We start from the raw sequence: 27,889 nt of genomic DNA, 5'->3' as shown, positions 1-27,889 counted from the left end.
GAGCTGGAGGATAAAAAGCTGTGAGGATAAAAAGCTCTCAAGCAGTGTTCCCTCTAAGCTAAGCTAGTGTGAGCTAGCTCACAGGTTTTTAGCCTTCGGCGCACACATTTTTTGTCTCGGCTCAGGAAGGAGGGCTCCAGAGCAAACTAATCTATGCAGTAGCCAAATCGCCCGCTCACAACTTTAATGCTGGTAGCTCACAAAGTAGGATTTTTGCTCACAAGACTCTTCAGCTTAGAGGGAGCATTGCTCTCAAGGGCAGTTCTCGAAAGAGCTCTCTCAGCCCCACCGGCCTCGCAGGGTGTCAGTTGTGGGGAGGGGAAGGGGAAGGAGTTTGTAAGCCGCTCTGAGACTCCTTTGGGTAGTGAAGGGCGGGGTATCAATCCAATTTCTTCTTCTTCCCTCTTCTACTCAGACTGGCAGTGGCTCTCTAGGGTCTCAGGCTGAGGTCTTTGACATCACCTCCTGCCTGTTCCTTTTCCCTGGAGATGCCAGGGATTGAACCTGGGACCTTCTGCATGCCAAGCAGATTCTTCAACACTGAGCCACAGCCCTTCCCTATGCATTGGTTATCGGATGTCCCGATTTTTATGTTCATACTGATCGTGTGTAATCTGCCCTGGGAGAAAGGAGGACCGTAAACCATGTTAACAGGTATCTCCCTGCCTTCTCTTTCAGGGAACTTCATGTACTTCGTCGACGGCTCTAAATGGATGGTGCTCAGCAGCCGGCTGGTGGCGGGTAAGAGGCGGGCACGGCTTCTAAGGCATATTTTGCAGGCCTGGGAAGGGGTGGCCACTGGGGGATGTGTGGGTGCCATCTCTTCCCGTCTCCTCTGTGCTTGGACGGACAGGTGTGGGGACAGGAGCGGGGGCGTCCATCTTCGGCCACCTGACGCGGTCCACCACGTCGCAGGAGCGAGCCACGGTGTTTGCGGCGGTCATGGCTTGCCGGCAGGTTGGGCTGCTGATCGGTAAGCTGGTTCTGTTGCTCCCTTTCCCCTAATGATAATGATGGTGGTGATGATGATTATAGAAGAAGTAGAAGAGAAGGAGATTGGATTTATACCCCGTCCTTCACTACCCAAAGGTGTCTCAGAGCGGCTTACAAACTCTTTTCCCTTCCCCTTCCCACAACAGACACCCTGTGAGGTGGGTGGGGCTGAGAGAGCTCTGACAGAAGCTGCTCTTTTTCAAGGACAGCTCTTATCAGAACTGTGGCTTGCCCAAGGTCATCCAGCAGCTGCAAGTGGAGGAGTGGGGCATCAAACCTGGTTCGGATTCCCACTCTGCCATGGAAGCTTGCTTGGGTGTCTTCAGGCCAGTCCCAGCCTTTCAGCTTAACCTACCTCAAAGGGTTGTTGTGAGGACAGAACAGGAGAGGGGAACTGTGTAAGCTGATTTGGGTCCCTATTGGGAGAGATGCAAATTTTGAATGAAGTAAGTGGATGCCTGCAGGCTGTTAAACAGGATCCTTCAGTGCCTTTCCAGGCACACTTATTTGGCAATAGAGATGGGTGTCGGGGGCTCCAAGGCGGTTGCCAAATGTGAACCTCTTTGTTGGGGAGGGGGAACTGGGAAGACTTCTGTCCATGGTGGGGAAAATTCTTCAGCTTCCTATCGGTCACTCCAATTTGGGATTCTTTGTGCCGTCAGCTGGTGCTTTCACACACACAAAATAATGCACTTTCAAGAGCCAGTTTGCTGTCGTGGTTAAGTAAAGGTAAAGGTTTCCCTTGCTCGAAAGCCAGTTGAATCCGACTCTAGGGTTGCGGTGCTCATCTCCGTTTCCAAGCCGAAGAGCCAGCGCCGTCCGAAGACGTTTCCGTGGTCATGTGTCCGGCATGACTAAACACCGAGGCGCACGGAACGCTGTTACCTTCCCACCAAAGTGGTACCTATTTATCTACCTGCAATTTCTTGCTTTCGAACTGCTAGGTTGGCAGGAGCTGGAACTAGAGACGGGAGCTCACTCTGTCTTGCGGCACCCGGGTCTCGAACTGCTGAACTACTGACCTTCCACAGCCTGCAGCCGGGTTTGATTCCCCACTCCTCCACTTGCACCTGGCTGGATGACCTTGGACAAGCCATAGTTCTGGCACAGCTGTCCTTGAAAAAAGAAAAAAGAAAAAAAAGAGAGCAGTTCCTGTCAGAGCTCTCTCAGCCTCAGCTACCTCACAGGGGGTGTCTGTTGTGGGGAGGGGAAGGGAAAGGAGTTTGTAAGCCACTCTGAGACACCTTTGGGTAGTGAAGGGCCGGGTATAAATCCAATCTCTTATCTTCTTCTTCTTTTACCTCACAGGGTGCCTGTTGTGGGGAGGGGAAGGGAAAGGAGTTTGTCAGCCGCTCTGAGACACCTTTGGGTAGTGAAGGGCGGGGTATAAATCCAATCTCTTCTTCTTCTTCTTTTACCTCACAGGGGGTGTCTGTTGTGGGGAGGGGGAGGGAAAGGAGTTTGTAAGCTGCTCTGAGACACCTTCGGGTAGTGAAGGGCGGGGTATAAATCCAATCTCTTCCTCCTCTTCCTCTTCTTCTTTTTTCCACTTCCACAGCACTTTGCAACTGGATTTTACCGTGCGGAATGGCAAAATCTACTCGCAAACAGTTGCTGGAGTAGATTGAAACTGCCTTGTTTAGCATGTGTGAAAATGAGTCTAATGGATCACGTCTGCTGGCCCCTCCCGGAACCTTTCCCTGACGTATGTCCAGGATTTTGTCCCTTGCTTGGGTCTTTATTAACTTTATTTTGTCTGGCTGTTTATGCCCCGCCTTTCCCTTGGGTTCCTGCCACCATGTTGCCTGTCTGTGGGCGTCTGACCTGCCACGTCTGTTCCAGGGCCGGCCTGCAACCTCTTCCTGTGTCTCTTTGACTTCCGGCTGGGACCCTTCGTGGTCAACAAGTACACATCGCCTGGGGTGAGTAGTGGCACCAGAGGATTGTCTAACACAAAACATCATGTTTGCTGGGCAGATCTTGATTCTTCCTCAAGGCACTCCCCTCTAAGATGTGGAGTCCTGTGAGCAAAAATTCTACTTTGTGAGCGACTGGCATTAAAGTTGTGAGTGAGCAGTTTGGCTGCTGCGTAAACTAATTTGCTCTGGAGCCATCCCTTCCTGAGCTAAGGCAAAAATGCGTGATCCGGAGGCTAAAACACTGTGAGCTAGCTCACACTAACTCACCTTAGAGGGAACGCCGCTTTCCACCCCACTACTAGGCTTGCAAGTCCCCAGGTGGGGGCGGGGAATCCCCCGCTTTTGTGGGCTCCTGCCCCACCCCCAAACAGACGTCCCCGTGTGATATTGCCAATGTGGCGATGTCCCTTCCGGAAGTGACGTCATCGTATCGGCGACGTCTGAGGCGACACTCTACTTTTTGGGCAAAACTCTATGGTTTGTAGCTGCTTTCACCGTAGAGGTTTGCCCAAAAAGTAGAGCGTCGCCCCTGATGCCACCGATGTGATGACATCACGTCTGGAAGTGACATCAGCATGTCGGCAACGTCCCCACCCACCCCTGGAACACCCCTGAAATCCCCCCCGCCAAAACCCAGGTGCCTTCAAGAGGTCCACCAGCAGGACCAGAACTCCAGAAGCCCTCTCACTCTTGCCCCCCCCCAGCACCAAGAATACAGAGCATCCCTGCCCCACACATAGTGTTCCATCTATTTGTTGTTGTTGTTGTTGTTCAGTCGCACAGTCGAGTCCGACTCTTCGCGACCCCATGGACCAGATCCCGCCAGGCCCTCCTGTCTTTCGCTGTCCTCTGAAGTTTGCTCAATTTCATGTTCGTTGCATCAATGACACTGTCTAACCATCTCATTCTTTGCCATCCCCGTCTTCTTTGACCTTCAGTCTTTCCCAGCATCAGGGCCTTCTCCAGTGAGGGCTCCCTTCTCATTTGGTGGCCAAAGTATTTGAGCTTCAGTTTTATTATCTGGCCTTCCAGGGAACAGTCAGGGTTGATTTCTTTTAGGATTGACTGATTTGATCTTCTTGCAGGCCAAGGGACTCTCCAGCACCATAGTTAGAAAGAATCTATTCTTCGGCACTCGGCCTTCCTTATAGTCCAACTCTCGCAGCCATACATGACTACTGGGAATACCATTGCTTTGACCATGCGGACTTTTGTTGGCAGGGTGATGTCTCTACTTTTTATCATGCTGTTTAGATTCGCCATCGCTTTCCTCCCAAGTAGCAGGCGTCTTTTAATTTCATGGCTGCTGTCACAGTCTGCGGTGATCTGGGATCCCAGGAACGTGAAGTCTGTCACTACTTACACAACTTCCCCTTCTATTTGCCAAGGAGTGATGGGGCCGGATGCCATGATCTTAGTTTTTTTTGATGTTGAGCTTCAAGCCCACTTTTGCGCTCTCCTCTTTTACCCTGAGCAAGAGGGTCTTTAGGTCCTCTTCACTTTCTGCCATTAGAGTGGTATCGTCTGCATATCTGAGGTTGTTGACCTTTTCCCCAGCAATCTTAACTCCCGCTTGTGATTCATCCAGGCCAGCATTTCGCATGATGTACTCTGCATATATATTAAATAAGCAAGGTGACAATATACATCCTTGTCGTACTCCTTTTCCTATGCTAAACCAATCAGTTGTTCCATATCCAGTTCTAACTGTTGCTTCTCGACCCTTATACAGGTTTCTCAAGTTCCATCTATACCTAGTGGCTAATAGCCACTCATGGACCTCTGCTCCAGTTGTTTCTCCAATCACCTCTGGAAGTTGTCTATGCTCGTAGCCGCCACCCATTCTTGCTGTTTCCCTTTGTGGGGTTTTTTCCGTGCTGCTGTCTCTGAACTATACGAAAGTGTTCAGATTTCTTTCTCTCTGTTCTCTTCTCATATGTCCCCAGCTCTTCATGTGTCTGGTGTGGCTTCTGCTTCAGTTCGTTGTGATGACCATGTACCACGATCTCCCGCTTTTGCCACCCCCTTGCTCAGAGAGGGTCGTGCCCACGCCGTCGGATGTGTTGGAAGAGGAGGAAGAGCCCTTGATGCGCCATGAGGGGGGCCAAGAGGGGGAGGCGGAGACGGGTGGCTATGGGAGCACCCGCGCTGAACCCCGGGGGCCTGTCCAGGGGGACGAGGGCCGTTACGTGCCGAACGGCCACTTGGCGGATGAGGAGGCAGCCAGTGTGAGAGAGAAGAGCCCCTTTGGAAACTTCAGTGCCTGGAGAGGTGAGTCCCTTTTCATGGCAGAGTAGCTGAAGGCAGAGTTAAGAAGATCTTGGGTCTTGGCCAGTGTTCCCTCTAAGCTGAGTTAGTGTGAGCTAGCTCATAGTTTTTTAGCCTCCAGCTCACACATTTTTGCCATAGCTCAGGAAGGACGGCTCCAGAGCAAACTAATTTATGCAGTAGCCAAATCACTCGCTCACAACTTTAATGCCAGTAGATCACAAGGTAGAATTTTTGCTCACAAGATTCCACAGCTTAGAGGGAACATTGGTCTTGGCTAGGAAACTTGAGGGGAGGGGCTGGGCTTCAATGGAAGACCATCTGCTTCGTAAGCAGAAGGTCCCAGGTTCGATCCCCATCATCAAACAGAGTTTTTTCCTGTTGCCCCAGAAGGTTGGTCCAGGACCAATGGGCTGAAATTAAATCAGAAGAGTTTTCGGCTAAACGTGAGAAAGAACTTCCTGACAGAGTGGTTCCTCGGTGGAACAGGCTTCCTTGGGAGGTGGTGGGCTCTCCTCCTTTGGAGGTTTTCAAGCAGAAGCTAGAGGGCCATCGGACGGCCATGCTGATTCTGTGAACTGAGGCAGATCATGAGAAGGGAGGGCAGGAAGGGCTGCCTCAGGGCTTAGTTCCTGTGGCCCTTTCTTACACGCCCAGGGAAATGCCGATCGCCACTTTGGGGGTCAGGAAGCAACTGTTTTCCAGGTCAGTTTGGCTGGAGATCCTGGAGGTTTTTTGTCATCTTCTGGGCATCCTCTGGGCCATGCTTGTGTGAGGGGAGGTATTTGTGAATTTCCTTCTTTGTGCAGGGGGTTGGATTAGATGACCCCTGGAGGTCCCTTCGGACTCTATGATACTGTGATTCTATGACAGATCGGTTCCCCTGGAGAAAATGGCTGCTTTGGAAGGTGGACTCTATGGCATTGTGCCCTGTTGAGGTCCCTCCCCTCCCCAAGCCCCACCCTCCCCAGGCTCCACCCCCAAAACCTTCAGATATTTCCCAACCTGGAGTTGGCAACCCTTGCCTGAGACCGTGGAGAGCCGCTGCCAGTCCGAGTAGACAAGACTGAGTTTGATAGCCCAAGGGCCTGATTCTGTGTAAGGCAGCTTCATACGTGTTCAAGCTTTAGCAATGCCTACAGCAGCCTGAACACCACGGTATCAAAGATCTGATCGGGTTGCTGGTTCCAGCTTGGGAGGTTCCTGGAAACGTAGGGGTGGTACTTGGAGAGGGGACGGAGCTCAGTCTGGTTGGTGATGCTTTAGAGTCCGTCCTCTGAAGCTTACATAAGGAACTAACCAGGGCTTTTTTTGGTAGAAAAAGCCCAGCAGGAACTCATTAGCATAATAGGCCACACCCAACAGCAGGAACTCATTCGCATATTAGGCCACACCCCTGAAAGCACAGCTCATTCACATATTAGGCCACACCCCCATGTTACCAGAAGTGTGGTCATCCAGCCACGCCCACCTTTTGCTTCTTATTCTCTTTACCTTGGTTGTTGTCAAAACCCAGGGCTTTTTGTTTGGAGCTGGAACTCCTTTGTATGCTAGGCCACACCCCCTAATTGTAGCCAGTCCTAATGAGTTTCTGCTGTTGGGTGTGGCCTATTATGTTAATGAGTTCCTGCTAGGCGTGGCCAACTTGGGAGCCAGCCGGGACTCCGTTCCTGTGCGTTCCTGCCCAAAAATAGCCCTGGAACTAACAATGCTCAACAGTAAATGTACATACAAATACAGCTGTTAAGTTCAACTCATCCTAGTGTGCATTTGAATTATCTTAGCCCAGCGTATCATACAATGAAAAACAACGACCAACTCTTGTCGAAAGAGTATAAACCAGGGATCGAGCAAGGGAGAGAAGAAAATGTTCAGGGGAACTTTTCCAGATCTGTGTGAATAGGTGACGAGGTCCTGGATGGACTACGTCCCTCGTTACGTCCTAAAAGACACTTCTCTCCACGAGTAAAAAAACAAACCTGTTAAGCTTTTCCACATCAGTTCTTTCGAATGGGAAGCCACTAAAAGTTTTTACAAAGCGGGCCTGCAGCTTGACGTATTTTGTAGGGGGAAACCTGCCGTCCACAGTGGAAGCTGCTAACAGCTGCTGAAGGTAAAGGTAAAGGTTCCCTTGCTCGAAAGCCAGTTGAATCCGACTCTAGGGTTGCGGTGCTCATCTCCGTTTCAAAGCTGAAGAGCCAGCGCCGTCCGAAGACGTTTCCGTGGTCATGTGGCCGGCATGACTAAACACCAAGGCGCTCGGAACACTGTTACCTTCGCACTGAAGTGGTACCTACTTATCTACTTGCAATTTCTTGCTTTCGAACTGCTAGGTTGGCAGGAGCTGGAACTAGAGACGGGAGCTCACTCCGTCTTGCAGCACCTGGGTCTCAAACTGCTGAGCTTCCACAGCCTGCAGTTCAGCGTCTTAACCACTTGAGCCACCGCAGCTGCTAACAGATCAGCAAATTCCGACTCCTTGGTTCCAGTCTCCCTTTTAGTTGGATGGGGGCAGGTGGGGCCAGCCATTTTGCCCTCTGCTTCGGCATTGCGGGACTTGATGAGCTCTGTTCTGTCCTTCCAGAGTACTTGAGGGAGGAAGTGGTGGTTCTGCTCACGGCCCAGTTCATCACCCTCTTCAATCAAACGGCCCTGGAGGTAGGTCTGACGTCTGACAGGAAGCGTATTGGGCTGCTCTGGAGTAATGTTATGCTCAGGGGTCATTTCGTAGAAAAAGAGGTGCAGGAGCTCATTAGCATAAAATATTAGCATCACTTATTTGCATACGCCACACCCTCTGGCATCACCGGAAGCGTGTCAGAAGGCAACACCCACCACTCAGGCTCACCCGCGGTCGTTTTTGGGTGTTCAAACAGGGGGGGGGGGGGGAACATGCAGGTCTGCCCTCACAGAGGAGGGACAGTTTGTACCTGAAGGCGGGGGGCGGGGCTCTGCTTCTTGCTCCTCATGGCCCAACTGAGTGCTGCTGGGAGCAGGGGGCGGGGCTTGTTGCATGTGCCTGCCCCCTGAGCTCCTTACTGCCGGAACTTCGCTCCTGTGCGCTTCCACAGGAAATGACCCCTGGTTATGCTAAGTTTCTTAGCTGCCATCTTGTTTTGTTGAACAGGTTCTTAATTATATATTCAGTGTATTTTGTTTCTGGCGCGAGGCAACCTGAGCCCATCATCGGATAGGGCGGGATATAATTGCAATAAATAAAATAAGATAAAAATTGATAAAATAGGAGAAGAAGAAGAGATTGGATTTATACCCTGCCCTTCACTACCCAAAGGAGTCTCAGAGCGGCTTACAAACTCCTTTCCCTTCCCCTCCCCACAACAGGCACCCTGTGAGGTTGGTGGGGCTGAGAGAGCTCTGACAGAAACTGCTCTTTTTCAAGGACAGCTCTTGACAGAACTACGGCTTGCCCAGGATCATCCAGCAGGTGCAAGTGGAGGGGTGGGGAATCAAACCCGGTTCTCCCAGATTAGAGTCCGTGCACTTAACCACTACACTGCCTCTCGTGTTAGGTGTTTGCACACAAATATAGGAGTTTGCACACAGAGCTCCGTCTCCTCCCAAACAAGAATGCCTTTTAAACATGTTCTTAATTTGGTTCATTGGACTATCTTTGTCCTCGTTAGCATCCTTGAGTTGGCGAAGATAATGCAGGATGTAAATATTTCAAGTACACAATTGCCACGCAGGTTTCTGCTCAGTGCTGGCAACCAGCGGGAGCCTTTGGGGGGGGGCGGCTTGGAGGGACACCACACTATGGCGTACAACTTGACATCACTTCCTGTCTGTGCCTGGAAGTCACAGGGTCGCCTGGACCCTGATCTTCCTTGTCTTCCTCTAGCCCAGGGGCGGCCAAACTTGCTCAGGGTAAGAGCCACATAGAATAAACGTCAGATGTTTGCGAGCTGCAAGACAGAAGCAAATATCACACATACATTTTTATTTTTTAAAATATGCACATTTGCTTTTTATTAACATTAAATGCGCCTGCCAAATATAAAAACAAAGGGGGTAAATACAGATATTGATAATGATATTTATTTGTCCAATGATATTCATTTGTTTGCTAATGATATTTATTTGTCAGAGAGAGAGGTGGAAAGAAAGAAGGAAAGAGGTGGAAAGAAAGAGCGAGCAAGAGAGAGAGAGGTGGAAAGAAAGAAGGAAAGAGGTGGAAAGAAAAAGCGAGAGAGAGGTGGAAAGAAAGAAGGAAAGAGGTGGAAAGAAAGAGCGAGAGAGAGAGAGAGGTGAAAAGAAAGAAGGAAAGAGGTGGAAAGAAAAAGCAAGAGAGAGGTGGAAAGAAAGAAGGAAAGAGGTGGAAAGAAAAAGCGAGTGAGAGAGAGAGAGGTGGAAAGAAAGAAGGAAAGAGGTGGAAAGAAAGAGAGAGAGAGAGAGAGAGGTGGAAAGAAAGAAGGAAAGAGGTGGAAAGAAAGAGAGAGAGAGAGAGGTGGAAAGAAAGAAGGAAAGTGGTGGAAAGAAAGAGCGAGAGAGAGAGAGAGGTGGAAAGAAAGAAGGAAAGAGGTGGAAAGAAAAAGCGCGAGAGAGAGAGAGGTGGAAAGAAAGAAGGAAAGAGGTGGAAAGAAAAGGCGAGAGAGAGAGAAACAAAGAAAGCAAATAGATGGGAGGGAGGGAGGGAAAGCATGCCTCCCCTTCACTTCCCCAGCCGTCCTGTTGGGAGCCGCACAATATGTGTGAAAGACCCGCATGTGGCTCCCAAGCCGCAGTTTGGCCACCCCTGCTCTAGCCTTACTGGACGATTTTTCTGAAGGTGGAGGAGTCTTCTTTGTCAGATCTGAGCCCACGCACACTTTGACTTTCGTGCAAAAGGAAGGAATGAGCGTGCCTGTAGAGATCAGGGAGACAGGAGCATGGTAGCATTAACTCCCTCTGTTCCCTCTTCCCCCATGCAGAACGGATCTCATACTCTTATTCCTGAGTGGGTACGTGCCATGCCGTGGTCCAGCTGCCTTTTGTGCTCATGTTGCACTGATCATGTGGGGGGCAGTGTTCCCCCTAAGCTGAGTGAGTGTGAGCTAGCTCACAGTTTCTTAGCCTCCGACTCACACCTTTTTGTCTTAGCTCAGGAAGGATGGCCCCAGAGAAAACTAATCTGTGTAGAAGCTAAACTGCTAGCTCACCACTTTGATGCCAGTAGGTCACAACGGAGAATTTTTGCTCACAAGACTCCACAGCTTAGAGGGAGCACTGGTAGAAGGTGAGCAGGAAATTAGCATACAGCATAATAAAGTTGTTTGACAGATGCAAGGACCAAACTGGAATAACCACACAAACTAAACTTGTGATTCCAGTTTGGTCCTTGCATCTGTTTAACACCTAAAGGTTATGCTGTATGCTGATTTGCTGCTTACTCTCTACCTACTTGTATGGACTGCTAACTTCCATCTCAATGGAAGAGCCAGTTTGATGTAGTGGTTAGGAGCAAGGTCTCTAATCTGGGAGAACCAGGTTTGATTCCCCACACCTCCACATGCAGCTGCTGGTGTAACCTTGGGTCAGTCACAAGTCCTCTCAGAGCTGTTCTCTCGGGAGCAGTTCTTGAGAGAGCTCTCTCAGCCCCACCTACCTCACAGGGTGTCTGTTGTGGGGAGGGCAAGGGAAAGAAGATTGTAAGCTGCTCTGAGACTCCTGCGGGTAGTGAAGGGCTCAGGAAGGATGGCTCCAGAGCAAACTAATTTATGCAGGAGCCAGATTGCTCGCTCACAACTTTAATGCTAGCAACTCATTAAGTAGAATTTTTGCTCACAAGACTCCACAGCTTAGAGGGAGCATTGGCGGTGGGTATACCCTGGGGTTTCCCCCCCATGATAAATACTCTTGTGCTGTTTCTCTCTTTAGACCATGGTGACACCCATCACCCAGCGCTACTTGAACTTTGGGGAGCTGGAGAACAGCCTCATGTACTTCCTCTGCGGTGTGGAGGTAAGGACCTGTCCCGTACACGACCCTCGGGCTGTGGAGGGTGGGCTGCGAGAGCTGGACCCTAAGGAAGGCCGAGCGCCGAAGAATAGATGCTTTCGAATTATGGTGCTGGAGAAGACTCTTGAGAGTCCCCTGGACTGCAAGGAGATCAAATCAGTCAGTCCTAAAGGAAATCAACCCTGACTGTTCCCTGGAAGGCCAGAGACTGAAGCTGAAGCTCAAATACTTTGGCCCCCAAATGAGAAGGGAGCTCTCGCTGGAGAAGACCCTGATGCTGGGAAAGACTGAAGGTCAAAGAAGAAGGGATGAGATGGCTAGACAGTGTTCTCGATGCAACGAACATGAAATTAAGCAGGCCCCGGAACATGACGGAAGACGGGAGGACCTGGCGTGATGTGGTCCATGGGGTCGTGAAGAGTCGGACTCGACTGTGTGACTGAACAACAACACAAGGGATAGTTAGGAACTCTCAGTCTGGGGCAAGTGATGCTCTGTATTCTTGGTGCTTGGGGTGGGGGCAACAGTGGGAGGGCTTCTAGTGTCCTGGCCCTCCTGATGGCGCCTGGTATGTTTGGCCACTGTGTGACAGAGAGTGTTGGACTGGATGGGCCACTGGCCCATCCCAGCATTGGCTTCTCTTATCTTATTGGTGGTTTTTAGAAGAGCCAGTAGAATATATGATGGTGATAGAAAGGGCCGTCAATAACTACAGTGTATTGTTTAGGAGTGTGGACTCTAATCTGGGAGAACTGGGTGTGATTCCCCACTCCTCCACATGCAGCTGCTGGGGTGGCCTTGGGTCAGTCACAAGTTCTCTCAGAGCTGTTCTCTCACGGGCAGTTCTCAAGAGAGCTCTCTCAGCCCCACCTACCTCACAGGGTGTCTGTTGTGGGCAGGGGGAGGGAAAGGAGATTGTAAACCACTCTGAGACTCCTTCAGGTAGTGAGGGGTGGGGTATAAATCCAATCTCTGACGATGATGACGACCCCGTATGATTTCCAAGTCTAGAGGCAAACCGTTTGCCCTTGCCTGCCTCTGTGTAGCGGCCACGGACTTTCTTGGCTGTCTCCCGGCCAAGTACTAACCGGGGACAACCCTGCTTAGCTGAGATGGGGCTTGCCTGGGTCCCCCGGGCCAGGGCAAGTCATCTGTCTCCTTTATTTAAAAACTCTGCTCTCAGAAACTAAATACTGCTACCTGTGTAAGCCACACACCGGAACGTGTGACTCCGTATATTCGGTGTGATGACGCCTGCCGGTTTGCGTGGCGTGGCTGAGTCCTCGCCCTTCTCTCGTCACCCTCCAGGTCATTTGCGGCTTCTTCCTGGTCCGCTGCCTCAGTGCCCGCTTGAAGGACCGCGTCATCCTGGTGGTCGGCCTGGTCATCTGCAACGTGGCCTGCATCTGGTGTTTGGTCTTCCTTGCCCGACCCCAAGGTAACAAGGGGGGGCATCTCTCACTCCCCTGATCTGCTCCCCTTCTCTGAGTAAACAGGCTCTTGAAGTTGTGCTCGCCACACAGTTCCTGCGTTTAGTGGACTCCGTCCTTGGAGGCCCATTCTGCCCTTAGGAAATCCCGCTGGTGGAATAAATGCCGAGAATGTAAGAACTGCCTTGCTGGTAAGCTTGCCAGCCTCCAGGTGGTAAAGAACGAAATACAACCGTGATCTGATAACCAATGCTCCCTCTAAGCTGTGGAGTCTCGTGAGCAAAAATCCTACTTTGTGAGCTACCGGCATTAAAGTTGTGAGTGAGCGATCTGGCTGCTGCATCAGTTAGTTTGCTCTGGAGCCATCCTTCCTGAACGGAGACACAAGTGTGTGCGCCGGAGGCTAAAGAACTGTGAGCTGGCTCACACTAACTCAGCTCAGAGGGAACAGTGATGATAACTATGTCTTTGTATTATCAAAGCTTAGTGTAACTCCTTCACCTTTTCACAATCAACAAAAGTTTCTGGAACAAATTTGGAGTCCAGTGGCACCTTTAAGATCCATAAAATTTTATTCGAGGTTGTGCGCAGCCTGCCGCAAATGTTGTTAGCCTTTAAGGTACTACTCGGCTCTTGCTCTTTGAGCAGTGACTCACGAAAGCTCATACCCTGCCGCAAATGTTGTTAGTCTTTAAGGTACTACTCGGCTCTTGCTCTTTGAGCGGTGACTCACAAAAGCTCATACCCTGCCGCAAATGTTGTTAGTCTTTAAGGTACTACTCGGTTCTTTCTCTTTGAGCAGTGACTCACGAAAGCTCCTACCCTGCTGCAAATGTTGTTAGTCTTTAAGGTACTACTCGGCTCTTGCTCTTTGAGCAATGACTCACGAAAGCTCAGACGCTGCCGCAAATGTTGTTAGTCTTTAAGGTACTACTCGGCTCTTGCTCTTTGAGTGGTGACTCACGAAAGCTCATACGCTGCCGCAAATGTTGTTAGTCTTTAAGGTACTACTCGGCTCTTGCTCTTTGAGCAGTGACTCAAATCTCCTACCCTGCCGCAAATGTTTGTTAATCTTTAAGGTGCTCCTGGACTCTTGCTCTTTTCTACTGCTACAGACAGGCTAGCACGGCTACCCATCTTGAGTCAAGATATAAAATAATTTGTTTGAGATGCATTAACGAACAACATTAGAAGAATCTGCAGGTTACATCTAGCCTCTGCGGCTCGCTCCTGCCGAATGTCAAATGCCACAAGCTTGCCACATTGCTTGTATCGTTTGTCACTCTTGCCTGCGGGCTGGTTAATATTTGGGTGCCGAACTGAAAGCTCCGTCTGCGGCATCCGATCCGCGCAGGAGGTCTTTCCACTCCTGCTGTGAGCATTGGGTGTTCAACTGCCAGGTGGCCTCCAAGAAGGTCTTCTCCATCCATCCTCTCTTCCTGGTTCTCTGCCTGAGACCCTGGAGAGCTGCTGCCCGTCTGAGTAGACAACACTGACCTTGGTGGACCGAGGGTCTGATTCAGTATAAGGCGGCTTCATGCCTTATGTTCCTGTGTTCCTTGTCACCCACAGGCAGCTTTGCTTGGCTCCTCGCGGAGCTGGTGGTGGGCGTCTTCCTGCAAGTCTTGGGCCTGCCCTTTGTCGCCGTCTCCCAGGTGTCGCTCTTTTCCAAGGTCACGGCAGAGAGGACGCAAGGTAAGCCTGCTCGCGGCGCCTCCCCAACCCGTCAGCTCGGCTTCTATCTTTCTTTCTTTTTGTAAATAATTTTTATTTTTATAACGAACGAACAAAGTCAAACAAAACCAAACGATAATACACACAAACATACAATGGGAGAATCTCTCCAGCTCTTTGAATTATCTGTTAGGTTATCCATACATCTCTCAGTAAAAGTATATTTCTACATTTTATAATGTTATCTATAACGATCGGGGACCCCGTCTCCACCTCCTGGAAGTCCCAGGCCCCCGAGACGTGAAGTTTGCCCAAACTAAGGCTAGGGCGTTTTTGGTGGCGGCTCCTACCTGGTGGAACGAGCTCCCGGAAGAGATCCGGGGCTTGCGGGACCTTATACAGTTCTGCAGGGCCTGCAAGACGGAGCTCTTCCACCAGGCTTTTGAGTAGGAGCCGCCGCTGCCACTATTCCACCACTGAGATACCATCTTATCATCTACCCCTATTACTGGGTGGGGGGGTAGATGCCGCCCTGGCAGAGATGGGAAAAATATCACTCCTGGCGCTCACGCCATTTAATAAAACTGGCCGTCAATGTGGGATGTTGCATATCTAGGGGGACTTAATGTAGAATAGTAGAGCACCAAATTTTATTATGTATATAACATTGTTTTATTGTTTTTATTCGGCATTGCCGCTTGTCACCCGCCCTGAGCCATTTGGGTAGGGCGGGATACAAATCCCAAATAAATAAATAAAGAAATAAAACCTTTGCACATTTTATTATAGATACTCTCATTGTCCATTATTCCAGTTATGTTCTGGCTTCATTTAACGTATTCTTCAATCCGTCTGTGAAGTTTTCACCATGTATTTTCAAAATCCTCCTCTTTATGTCCTTTCAAAAATTAAAGTTAATTTATCCATTTCAGCAGTTTCAAGTGGTTTGGTTATTATTTCTTCTTTGGAAAGCGTCTCCTTTCTTCTCCAGTATTTAGCATATAATATTCTAGCGGTTGTAACTACATGTAAAATAAGATAAGTCTTGCTTTACTTCTACTTCTTCCTTCCCTTTGTTGGAGTTTCCTCCAGCTTTGGGCACCTCCTGCCGTGCAAGTCTTGAGGGTTCTCTTGGTAAACTTACTGGCACCGTGCTTGAATTCCTGAGATGGATACCTTCTTTGTTTCGGTCTTAGGGTTGCCAGGTCCCCCGGGCCAGTGGCAGGGGATGCGGGGTAGAGTGGGGCTCTTTCGCTTGGAGAAACGACGGCTGAGGGGTGACATGATTGAGGTTTACAAGGTTATGCCTGGGATAGAGCAGGGAGGGAAAGAAGGACTCTTCTCCGTTTCTCACAGTACAAGAACTCGTGGGCACTCAATGAAATTGCTGAGTGGTCGGGTTAGAACAGATAAGAGGAAGTACTTCTTCACCCAAAGAGTGATTAACACATGGAATTCACTGCCACAGGAAGTGGTGGCGGCTACAAGCATGGACGGCTTCAAAAGGGAATTAGATAAGCATATGGAGCAGAGGTCCATCCGTGGCTATCAGCCACAAGGGATAGATAGGGACTCTCAGGCTGGGGCAAGTGATGCTCTGTCTTCTTGGTGCTTGGGGGAGGGGTCAACAGTGGGAGGGCTTCTAATGTCCTGGCCCCACTGGTGGACCTCCTGATGGCACTGGTATTTCTGGCCACTGTGTGATACAGAGTGTTGGACTGGATGGGCCTTTGGCCTGATCCAACATTGGCATCTCTTATGTTTCTTATCCAGGTTGGGAAACTCCTGGAGATTTAGGGATGGAGCCCGGGGATAGTGACCTCAGGTGGGGTACAGTGCCATAGAGTCCACCCTCCAAAGCATCCGGTTCCTCCAGGGGAACTCACCTTTGTAGTCTGGAGGTGAGCTGTAGTTCCTGGGGGATCCCCAGGTCCCACCTGGATGTCGGCATCCCTATTCGGTCTCTAGATGGTGACCTGGTCTACACAGGCAGCAGGCAAAAAGAAGCTGAATTCTGAAAGGGTAGAATGGACTAAACCGTTTCAGGCCGCAGGTTTGGAATGCTGCTTTTCGAAAGAGGGGTACGGCAGACCCCACTCCCCGGCAGATTTTCCCGCCAAAAATATTTTTAGTTCCCCTCAGTGGCTGAGCTGCCTTTCAGTGGTGTGTATTTCTTCTTTATTTTATAAGCTTTAACTGTCCCACCCCATCACAGATATTAGTTTAGGCTTCTGACCCAGCACAGGAACTTGAGGGAAAATATAGGAGTGGTCTTGTCATATATTTAAACCCTTATTGAAATTATTTATTTATTACACTTATATCCCGCCCTCCCCACGGGCGGGCTCAGGGCAGCTTACAAATAAGGGCAACATGTGCCAAATAAAACATTAAAAACAGCATAAAATCAACCATATTTAACAAAGGGCTCAATGATGTTACCAATTTGAGCAAATCAATCGAATCAGATGGTGACCTGTAGATGTACCCAAAAGCCCGCTTCAACGGCCCCGACCCCATGGCAATAGTGTAGCGTCAATGTTCCCTCTAAACTGTGTGGTCTTGTGAGCAAAAATTCCACTTCGTGAGCCACTGGCATTAAAGTTGTGAGCGAGCGATTTGGCTAATGTATAATTTACTTTGCTCTGGAGCATTCCTTCCTGAACTAAGACAAAAATCTGTGAGCTGGAGGCTAAAAAACTGTGAGCCAACTCACCCTAACTCAGCTTAGAGGGAACACTGGTAGCGAGATCTTTATACTGGGCCCATCCCATCACCCCGTTGTTACAACCAAATAGTCGGTGGTGTTGGTAGTGGCGGCTCCTAATTAAAAGCCTGGCGGAAGAGCTCCGTCTTGCAGGCCCTGCGGAACTGTGGGAGGTCCCACAGGGCCCTGATCTCCTCTGGGAGCTCATTCCACCACGTAGGAGCCACCACTGAAAAGGCCTTGGCCCAGCCCCGTAGCTAAGGACTTTTTAGGGAGGGGGCCTGGGGGGGGGGTCACCTGCTAATCCAATCAAAGGCTCCAGGGCAAGGGCTGCAGCAGCCACAGCCTCTGGGTCCAGCTTCCCTCCCAAGGAGCCCCAGTGCCTCTTCCCACAGCACAGCACCAGGGACAGCCTCTGAAATCACTGCCCTTGTCCTCCCTGCCAACAGGCTGCCAGGCAATCAGGGGGAGCTGAGGTAGGGGAGCCAAGGCTCAGGAAGGGGGCCCATAAAAACTTCTAGGGGGCCGGGCCCCATGGGCCCCGCGTTAGCTACGGGCCTGCCTTGGCCCTGGTGGCCGCAAGCCTGGCTTCCCTGTGGCCTGGGATCACTAAGCGATGTTGGGCCCCCTCAGTGACTGAGGGCCTCCCTGCCTTACGGGCCCTGCAGAATTGCGTAAGGTTCCACAGGGCCCCGATGGCAGAGAGTTCCGCCAGGTTGGGGCCAGGGCTGAAAAGGCCCTGGTCGAGGACAGCTGGATGTCTTTGGGGCCTGGGATCACCAGCAGGAGCGTAGTGCTCTCCGGGGGACATACCGGAGGGGACGATCCCACGGATACGTTGGTCCCTGACCGCTCAAGGCCTTAAAGGTCAACACCAAAGTCTTGAACTCGACTCGGTACTCCACTGGAAGCCAGTGTAGCTGGCGCAGCACAGGTTGTCTACGTGCCACCTCAGAATAAACTTAGCAGCGCTTTCGTTCCTTCTTTTTTCTCGGTAGCGGCTACGGCAGGGAGCAGTGTCTTATTTCCACCCGGATTTCTGTGTCTCGGGTCAGTGTGTTCTCTTCCCGATCTGGCTGTACTCCCCTGGGTCCGGTTACTGCCAGGCTTTGCTGAATGCACAGCTTGGCTTTCCGGCAGCGTTGGATTGCTTGGCGGGCCTGATCTCCTGTGTCTGTGTCCAACGGCTTCCGAGAGGCAAAAGACCGTGGCGTGGCCCAGTGTTCCCTCAAAGCTGTGTGCGTTAGCAGCCGCGCATTCACACGGGAAGCCCCACTCAGCAGCATTCTGGAGCCGGGCAGGGCCTGGCACTACCCATGGCCCATTTTAAGATGAGAGCGGTTACATTCTGCTCAGGATGTGAAACTGCTCCACTCAGTAAGTCAGTTTGGTGTAGAGCCAGTTTGGTGTAGTGGTTAAGTGCGCGGACTCTAATCTGGGAGAACCGGGTTTGATTCCCCACTTCTCCACTTGCACCTGGCTGGATGACCTTGGGCAAGCCATAGTTCTGATAACAGCTGTTCTTGAAAAAGAGCAATTTCTGTCAAAGCTCTCTCAGCCCCACCTACCTCACAGGGTGTCTGTTGTGGGGAGGGGAAGAGATGGGAGTTTGTAAGCCACTCTGAGACTCCAAATGAAGGGCGGGGTATAAATCCAATCTCTTCTTCTTCTTCCTCTTCCTCCTCCTCCCTCTCCTCCCCCTTCTTCTTCCAGTTTGGTGTAGTGGTTAAGTGCGCGGACTCTAATCTGGGAGAACCGGGTTTGATTCCCCACTTCTCCACTTGCACCTGGCTGGATGACCTTGGGCAAGCCATAGTTCTGATAACAGCTGTTCTTGAAAAAGAGCAATTTCTGTCAAAGCTCTCTCAGCCCCACCTACCTCACAGGGTGTCTGTTGTGGGGAGGGGAAGAGAAAGGAGTTTGTAAGCTGCTCTGAGACTCCCTTGGGTAGTGAAGGGCGGGGGATAAATCCAATCTCTTCTTCTTCTTCCTCTTCCTCCTCCTCCCTCTCCTCCCCCTTCTTCTTCCAGTTTGGTGTAGTGGTTAAGTGCGTGGACTCTAATTTGGGAGAACCGGGTTTGATTCCCCACTTCTCCACTTGCACCTGGCTGGATGACCTTGGGCAAGCCATAGTTCTGATAACAGCTGTTCTTGAAAAAGAGCAATTTCTGTCAAAGCTCTCTCAGCCCCACCTACCTCACAGGGTGTCTGTTGTGGGGAGGGGAAGGGAAAGGAGTTTGTAAACCGCTCTGAGACTCCAAGTGAAGGGCGGGTTATAAATCCCAATTTCTTCCTCTTTCTCTTCTTCCTTGGAAACAATTAGAGGGAACAGTGGCCACGTCCCGTCTCGGGAGGCCAAAATGACCAGGTGGACCAGACTGTATTATCAGAAGGTGGTAGGACTATAGGAATGTCGGAAGGTACAGCAGCCCCCAAGCACCAAGAATCCAGAGCATCACTGCCCCAGACAGAGTGTTCCATCTATACCTGGTGGCTAATAGCCACTGATGGACCTCTGCTCCAGATGTTTATCTAATTCCCTCTTGAAGCCGTCCATGCTTGTAGCCACCACCACTTCCTTAATTCCACGGAGTGCCCACGAGTCCTCGTATTGTGAGAAAGGGAGAAAAGGACTTCTCTCTCTACCTTCCCTACCCCATGCATGATTTTGCAAGCCTCTGTCACTGCAAAGAACTGTTCCCTGGGACTGACGGGCCAGCCCCGTGGGAGGCACTTGACCGCCACGGGGGGTGATGAAGCATCCCTGTAACACTTTTGCCACCCCTTTCCCCTGCAGGGTTCAGCCAAGGCCTCCGGCGCTCCGTAGGGGGGATCGCAACAATCCTGGGACCGCTGTGGGCGGGCAGTTTGACGGAGAACCTGTACATCATGTTAGGAGCCATGATGGTGCTGCTGACCCTATTGATGGTGAGTTGCCGGCGGCGGGAGAAGCCCTTTTGGGAAAGATGCAGGGCTATTTTTGGGCAGGAACGCACAGGAATGGAGTTCCGGCTGGCTCCCGAGTTGGCCACGCCCAGCAGGAACTCATTAGCATAACAGGCCACACCCAACAGCAGACACTCATTAGGATTGGCTACATTAGGGGTGTGTGGCCTAACATGCAAAGGAGTTCCTGCTACAAAAAAGGCCCTGGGTTTTGACAACAAAGAAGGTAAACAGAATAACAAGCAAAAGGTGGGTGTGGCTGGATAACCACACTTCTGGTAACATGGGGGTGCAGCCTAATGTGCCAATGAGCTGTCAGGGGTGTGGCCTAATATGCTAATGAGTTCCTGCTGTTGGGTGTGGCCTATTATGCTAATGAGTTCCTGCTGGGCTTTTTCTACAAAAAGAGCCCTGGAAAGTTGAATGACAAGGCGGAAGGGAAGAGGCCTTGAAGAGTAGCAGGAGGGGGTGCGTGGTTTGTAGTTTCTGGCCACGTCCAGAGTGGCTTCACCTTCCCACGTTGAGGCTGCATCTGCACTGTTATCAGAAAAAGAGACTCATGTCATAGACGTGTCAGCGGCCCCACCCTTGGCTCCGGGGATCTTTTACAGTTGCCTATGTGCAGATTCTTTTTTTTAAAAACAATTTTATTATCAGGATATAACAAGTCCAATATTTAACCATTTCACCATTCATAATATATCCCTTTTCCCTATCACCCTCCCTCCCCTGCTTCACGCGTCCCGCAGCGCTCCCACCCCCACCACGTCCCATTCTCTGGTTCTATCCCTCCTCTTAAACCATACTTAAAAGTTCTCAGTTTCTTTTGCAACCTTTTTCGTATTTTTCAACCTCATAGGTAACATTTTCTATAGTTGTCTTCTTTCCAACATATCTGTAATCTAATTCTTAATTATTATTAAAGCAAAACAAATTATTCTTAACATCCCAGTGTTTCTCTAAATAATCTTTGAAGTCCTTCCAGTCTGCGAAAAATCCTTCATCTTCTTTGTTATTTAGTTCCCTTGTCATTTTGTCCATTTCTGCCATAAAAAAGCAACTTCCTTATCCATTCCCATAACTCGGGTATTCTTTCTTGCTTCCAACGTTGAGCATAAATCATTCTAGCCGTTGAAATCAGATACCATATCAATGTTCTCTTTGCCACATTCACTTCTTCCATTTTAAGACCCAGAAGTAGTATTTCTGGTTCTTTTCTAAAAGTACATTTCGAAATTTTCTGCATTTCATTATGGACCTCCGTCCAAAAATTCACAGCTTTGTCACAAGTCCACCACATATGGTAAAAGGAACCTTCTAACCTATATGCAGATTCTGCTGAGGTTTAATATTCCCCCCAGAAGGAGACCGAGAGGGGAAGAGACAGGCGCTGAACCAATTCTGTCTTTATCGATCCAACCAAAGGTACAGAATAGAAGTGGAGAAAGCTGGGAAATAAAGAGGCGGGTTCAAAGCGATTTGAAAGGCATGGCTGTCCTTGCAAGGACGCTTCTCAGCAGTGTCACAGCAAGCGATTCATTCAAGTACAACAAGGCGTTCATTCATAAACAGTAGCCGTTGTCAGTCATGAATTCCTAGTGTTGTGTTACCCTGAGAGTTTACCCAAAGATGTTTCCATAGGTGCTAGTTCTGAGTCATGTAGCGGCGTAGAAACCCAACACGATTTTTTGGGTATAAGCTCTCAAAACTTCATCAGATAGCACTGAGCTTTGGCTCTTGGAAGCTTATACCCCCCAAAATCGTGTTGGTCTCTAAGGTGCTACTGGACTTGACTCTAAATCTTAAGAACGTTAAGAGTCCTGCCAAATCAGACCAGTAGTCCCATCTAGTCCAGCATCCTATCTCACTCAGTGGTCAGCCAGTTCTTCTAGATGGCCAGCAAAAGGGCAGAGAGGCCGAGGCCTTCATAAGAACATCAGAAGAGCCCTGCTGGATCAGACCAGTGGTCCATCTAGTCCAGCATCCTGTCTCACTCAGTGGCCAGCCAGTTCTTCTAGATGGCCAACAGCAGGGCAGAGAGGCTGAGGCCTTCCTAAGAACATCAGAAGAGCCCTGCTGGATCAGGTCCCTCTAGTCCAGCATCCTGTCTCACAGAGTGGCCAACCAGCTCCTCTAGAGGGCCAACAACAGGGCATAGAGGCCAAGGCCTTCAGAAGAACATCAGAGGAGCCCTGCTGGATCAGACCAGTGGTCCCTCTAGTCCAGCATCCTGTCTCACACAGTGGCCTACCAGTTCCTCTGGAGTGCCAACAACAGGGCAGAGGGGCTGAAATCTTCATAAGAACATCAGAAGAGCCCTGCTGGATCAGACCAGTGGTCCCTCTAGTCCAGCATCCTGTCTCACACAGTGGCCAACCAGATCCTCCGGAGGGCCAACAACAGGGCAGAGAGGCTGAAGTCTTCATAAGAACACCAGAAGAGCCATGCTGGATCAGACCAGTGGTCCATCTAGTCCAGCATCCTGTCTCGCACAGCAGCCAACCAGCTCCTCTGGAGGGCCAACAGCAGGGCAGAGAGGTCGAGGCCTTCCTAAGAATATCAGAAGAGCCCTGCTGGATCAGACCAGTGGTCCCTCTAGTCCAGCATCCTGTCTCACACAGTGGCCAACCAGTTCCTCTGGAGGGCCAGCAACAGCACAGAGGCCGAGGCCTTCATAAGAACATCAGAAGAGCCCTGCTGGATCAGACCAATAGTTCTAGTCCAGCATCCCTTCTCACACAGTGGCCAACCAGTTCCTCTGGATGGCCAATAACAAGGCATAGAGGCCTTCATAAGAACATCAGAAGAGCCCTGCTGGATCAGACCAATGGTCCTTCTAGTCCAGCCTCCTGTCTCACACAGTGGCCAACCAGTTCCTCTGGAACCAGTGGTAGCCACTGATAGACTTGTTCTCCATGAATCTATCTCAGCCTCTTTTAAACCTCTTTATTTCTGTGGCTACCACTGCATCATATTTGAATCACTCTCTGTGTAAAACAGTATTTCCTTTTGTCTGTCCTGAACCCCCACTGCCCTTCTACCGCAGATCAACAGGACTGCCCTCTGAAACTAAGTTCAGAACAATGGACCCCCCCCTCCGGGGCTGAGTAGGGACATGGGAGTCTTATCTCACCTCAGATTCTAATTTTCCTGGCCTCCCCCCCCCCCAGGATTTCCCCTCTGCTCTAATCAAGGTAATTACAATATGCATTGTAGGAGTGTGCACGAAAAGATAAATCTATATTTTTCAGGTTCGGGTGTATTGAACCCCCCAAGTACCAGTATTTCCTGATATTCCCGAATCCAATATTGGTATGATATTGGGATTTGGGAAATAATTGGGATTGCCGAATTTTTTAGCTCAGCATTTCAAGAGGTCGTTCCTTTAAGTGCGTCCCGCAAGCCGTGGCACGAGTGAACCCGGAAGGTGCACCCTTCCGGGTTCACTCGCGGTGTGGCTTGCAAAAAACATTTGAAGGGACTGTTCCTCCAAGGGTGTGCAGATTAGTGGGGTTTTTTTGGGGGGGGAGATCCTAGGGTCGGTCCAATGTGCAAAAGGGGTGTGTGTGCACATGGAAGATTGGACCGGATGGGAGATGGGAAGATGCAAGAAGGAAAAGGGAACTCCAGTCTGAACTGTGGAACAACAGGGATGCCAGAGGGTGAAGGAACCTGCCGGGTGGGACTCAGAGGAATGTGGGGCAGGTCAGAACTTACGAGCAGGTAAGGAAGGGGGGGAAAGATGCGGAAGTAAGATCTGGGGAAGGAAAACAGAGCAGGAGGAACTGGGTCATACTTCACCTGTCCTGAAGAGGGAGCGTCATCTCATGTTGGTGGCAGAAGAAGGTCTGGGAGAAGAAACTAACTCAGAATTGCCCGGGCCAAGGGAGAGTCCCCTTTATGCCCTGTTCCTACCAGTTCCAGGAACACAGAACTCAGCAGTCTTAGGTTTCTTAAAGAAATAATGCCACTCAGAGAAGGGGAGAAATGCTAATAAGTCAGGAGATGAGGTCATCCTTCTAACTGGGTGTGTGCAAAAAAAAAATATTCAGGACATTTCCGATTCAGGCCTATTGGACCCCAAAAATATCAGTATTCCTGAATCCCAGTATTGGTATTGTATTGGGATCTGGGTAAATATTTGGAAAAGCCAAATTTATTCAACTTCGTTATACCCTATGGGGACTGTCCCCATAGGGTATAATGGCGTGCAGAAGCATTTAAAGTTTAAATGCCTTTTTCATTATTACTACTGTGAAATCCTACTTTCTTATCTTTGTTGATTCTTGTCTTTAATTGAATATTTTCCCACCCCGTGAGCCTGATACTTTGCGCGGCCAGTTTTTCTTCTGTTTTTAAATTGTCATTTTTATCTAAAAGTCTTTCATATGTCACTCTCTTGTTTTTGTTATATTCCTGAATTCCAATATTGGTATTGTATTGGGATTCGGGTAAATATTCGGGAAACCCAAATTTATTCAGCTTCGTTATACCCTATGGGGTATACCCCATAGGATATAATGGCGTTCAGAAGGCATTTAAACTTTAAATGCCTTGAGTTCACTCGCTGAGTTGTGCCACTGACTTGGTGAGTTCAGAAGGCATTTAAACTTTAAATGCCTTCTGAGTTCCCTATCAGCAGGGCAGATGAGGCCATCCGCTCTTAGGCTGACATGGCTGGGAGCCAATTCATCTATACCTTTAGTTCCCCCACCGCTTCCAAACCTGCTTTAATCCTATCTTAGTTATACTTATCTCTCAGTTACTTACGGATCTTGATTCGAACTAGCCCTTGCTGGCAACTAGCCTCCCTTCCCATATGTAAGGCTTGAGGAAGTCTGTTTCAATTAATTTAAAGAAGAGTGCATGCACACAGAAGTTTATATCCAGAATTTGAACCTGGGTGAGGCAACGGAGGAGGAAGAAGATTGGATTTATACCCTGCCCTTCACTACCCGAAGGAGTCTCAGAGCAGCTTACAATCCCTTTCCCTTCCCCTCCCTACAACAGACACCCTGTGAGGCAGGTGGGGCTGAGAGAGCTCTTCCGAGGACTGCCCTTGAGAGAACAGCTCTGAGAGAACTTGTGACTGACCCCAGGTCACACCCGCAGCTGCATGGGGAATCAAACCCGGTTCTCCCAGATTAGAGTCTGCGCTCTTAACCACTACACCAAACTGGCTCTCAGGCTGGAGATCCAGCTGGAGGTGTTGAGGAGAGGGGGGAAGAATGTCTGTTCCATTCAGTTAAATGTGTTTAGGACGGAGAGTTCCTATAAAGGGTTTACTGGGAAAGGTAGGATTTGAGGACTCCTGAGTGATCTGAGCCCATGAGGGTCTTCTGGGAAGGGGTTCCATCTAGTTCTTCACCCTTGCCTTGATGACAAAAATAGGTTCTGGGACTGAATTCTGGCCTCCCTTCCTCTTCCTCCCCTTTCTCCTCCTACAGATCATGGTAGGGCTCTCCTACGGTTATCTGGTCGAGCCAGCGGGAGGCTACGTGCCATCGGAAGCAGCCCAAGATGAATGCAGCTCATGAGAGCCCTGTCGACTGGAGGTGCATCGGAAGGGATGGAATAGCTCACCCTTGCCCAGGTAAGAGCAGTCGTGTGGCCACGTCGTATGGCTTCGGAGCCCCAGAAGCCCAGTAATAACCAGTTGCTGGGGAGAGGATCTTGAAGGACAACAGAGTAGATGGGCGCCTCAGGTTGCTCAGACATTTGTGGTGTATTGCGCTTCAGTGCAGATCAGGTGTCAACATAACCTTACCCAAGAAAATCCATCACAATGACTTGCCTGGCTCTCTTCTCTGCCACCCCCACCCCCCTCTTTAATTGTGACCAGGGGTCATTTCGTAGAAAAAGAGGTGCAGGGGCTCATTCGCATAACTCATTTGCATATGCCACACCCCCTGACATCACCGGAAGTGTGTCAGAAGGCAACACCCCCCGCTCAGGCTCCCCTGGACTGTTTTGGATTGCTAGCTATTGGGGGGGGGGGGGAAACGTGCAGATCTGTCCTCGCAGAGGAGGGAGAGCTTGTACCTGAATAAAACTTGGTCTTAAAGGTGCCACTGGACTGTTTTGGATTGTTAGCTATGGGGGGGGGGGAACGTGTAGATCTGTCCTCGCAGAGGAGGGAGAGCTTGTACCTGAATAAAACTTGGTCTTAAAGGTGCCTCTGGACTGTTTTGGACTGGGGAGCCGGGGGGGGGGTGCTCTGCAACTTACCGTATTTTTTGGACCATAAGACGCACTTTTTCTTCCAAAAAAAGTGAGGGGAAAAGAGTGTGCATCTTATGGACCAAATACTGAGCCCCAGGGTTCAGAATATTTTTTTCCCTGTTTTCCTCCTCTAAAAACTAGGTGCGTCTCTTATGGTCCGAAAAATACGGTACCTGGCTGCTTCTTGCTCAGACTGAAGGCTGCTGGGAGCAGGGGGTGGGGCTTGTTGCATGTGCCTGCCCCCTGGGCTCTTTACTGCCAGAGCTCTGCTCCTGTGCGATCCCGCAGGAAATGACCCCTGATTATGATTGTGGAGGAACAGACTTGCAAACCCTTCCTATTCCTGGTTGGCCTCATGGGAGTCTGGAAAACCACCTTGGTCATCCCAAAGTCCCTACATGGCATCACTGCCCCTTCTGCTTGCTCCCCAGGGGGTGCCACACCCATGAAGCTGCCTTACACTGAATCAGACCTTTGGTCCATCAAGGTTAGTTTTGTCTACTCAGACTCCAGAGTCTCAGGCTGAGGTCTTTCACATCACCTACCGCCTGATCCTTTTAACTGGAGATGCCGGGGATTGAACCTGGGACCTCCTGCATTCAAGGCAGATGCTCTGCCACTGAGCCACAGCCCCTCCCCTCCCAGAAACAAACAGGTATCCCCCTGTTGCTACCAATGATCCTAAGACTATTTCCTGCTGGACAGAGTCGTTCTCTGTACCCGCATTTTTGCTTAAAGGTTCCCCATAGTTGCTGCCCCTGCCTGCTTTCCTCTGCAAGTCTCTGTGGGCATGCGGTTTCTGGTCTGGCTTTTATAGACAAGGAAAGGGATTCTTGTTCCCGGATGAAGATCTTTCCCAAAACAGAAGAAACGGTTCCACCACCTCCAACTTTGCTGGGGAGCATTAAGGCAAGCCATTTATAAAAGGTAAAGGTTTCCCTTGCTTGAAATCCGACTCTTGGGGCCGATGCTCATCTCTGTTTCCAAGCCGAAGAGCCAGCACTGTCTGAAGACTTCTCCGTGGTCATGTGGCTGGCATGACTAAACGCCGAGGCGCACAGAATGCTGTTACCTTCCCACTGAAGCGGTACCTATTTATCTACTTGCCATTTCTTGCTTTCAGACTGCTAGGTCGGCAGGAGCTGGGGCCAGAGACAGGAGCTCACTCCTTCACGCAGCACTCGGGTCTCGAACTGCCGAACTACCAACCTTCCGGTCTGCAGCTCAGCATCATAACCTCTGAGCCACTGCAGCCCCAAGCAATGTTCCCTCTAAGCTGTGGAGTCTTCTGAGCAGAAATTCTACTTTGTGAGCTACTGGCATTGAAGTTGTGAGTGAGCGATTTGACTACTGCATAAATTAGTTTGCCTCTGGAGCCATCCCTTCCTGAGCAGAGACAAAAATGTGTGAGCCGGAGGCTAAAGAACTGTGAGCTGGCTCACACTAACTCAGCTTAGAGGGAACACTGGCCCCAAGCCATTTATAGCAAGACGAAAATGTCTGTTCTGTGTGCAAGCAAATGGAACGAGCCCGACATCATTACCCTTTGAAAGCTCCCGGGCATCAGTAAAAACCGTAGTGAAAACCATCCAGTCTTTCCACTGTAAAGCAGTCCCAGTTTCGGTGGCTTAAAGCCGTTCTGAGACCTGATACGAGAGGTTAACAGGGGATAATTCTAACGAACTGCTGCAGGCGCGTAGATTTTGGCTGAGGAGCTCAGCCTGTGTGCACTCCTGACTCTTTGGAGAAGACTTTTGTTGTTGTTCAGTCGCACA

At 50.1% G+C, this 27,889-nt stretch overlaps 1 protein-coding gene and 1 non-coding gene across 2 annotated transcripts in view; one reads left to right on the top strand and one right to left on the bottom strand.

The window, feature by feature from the left end:
- Window positions 1-25,429, top strand: part of LOC107123559 — a 42,626-nt gene extending 17,197 nt beyond the window's left edge. The window contains exons 3-12 of the mRNA XM_015426809.1: window positions 679-741; window positions 854-973; window positions 2,836-2,915; window positions 4,859-5,183; window positions 7,765-7,838; window positions 11,055-11,138; window positions 12,444-12,573; window positions 14,138-14,260; window positions 19,744-19,874; window positions 25,340-25,429. Of these exons, the coding sequence (XP_015282295.1) occupies window positions 679-741; window positions 854-973; window positions 2,836-2,915; window positions 4,859-5,183; window positions 7,765-7,838; window positions 11,055-11,138; window positions 12,444-12,573; window positions 14,138-14,260; window positions 19,744-19,874; window positions 25,340-25,429 (1,220 nt within the window). The remainder of the gene's footprint in view (window positions 1-678; window positions 742-853; window positions 974-2,835; window positions 2,916-4,858; window positions 5,184-7,764; window positions 7,839-11,054; window positions 11,139-12,443; window positions 12,574-14,137; window positions 14,261-19,743; window positions 19,875-25,339) is intronic.
- A 1,247-nt stretch (window positions 25,430-26,676) lies between these two features.
- TRNAS-UGA lies at window positions 26,677-26,748 on the bottom strand. The gene has a single exon. It is a non-coding gene; the product is annotated as a tRNA-Ser (tRNA).
- Window positions 26,749-27,889: the final 1,141 nt, after the last annotated feature.

The sequence above is a fragment of the Gekko japonicus genome, unplaced genomic scaffold, assembly GCF_001447785.1.
Source record: "Gekko japonicus isolate JY-2015 unplaced genomic scaffold, Gekko_japonicus_V1.1 scaffold238, whole genome shotgun sequence".
NCBI lineage: Eukaryota > Metazoa > Chordata > Lepidosauria > Squamata > Gekkonidae > Gekko > Gekko japonicus.
The sequence above is the reverse complement of the archived record's forward strand: the minus strand, read 5'-3'. Positions and strand labels throughout refer to the sequence as shown.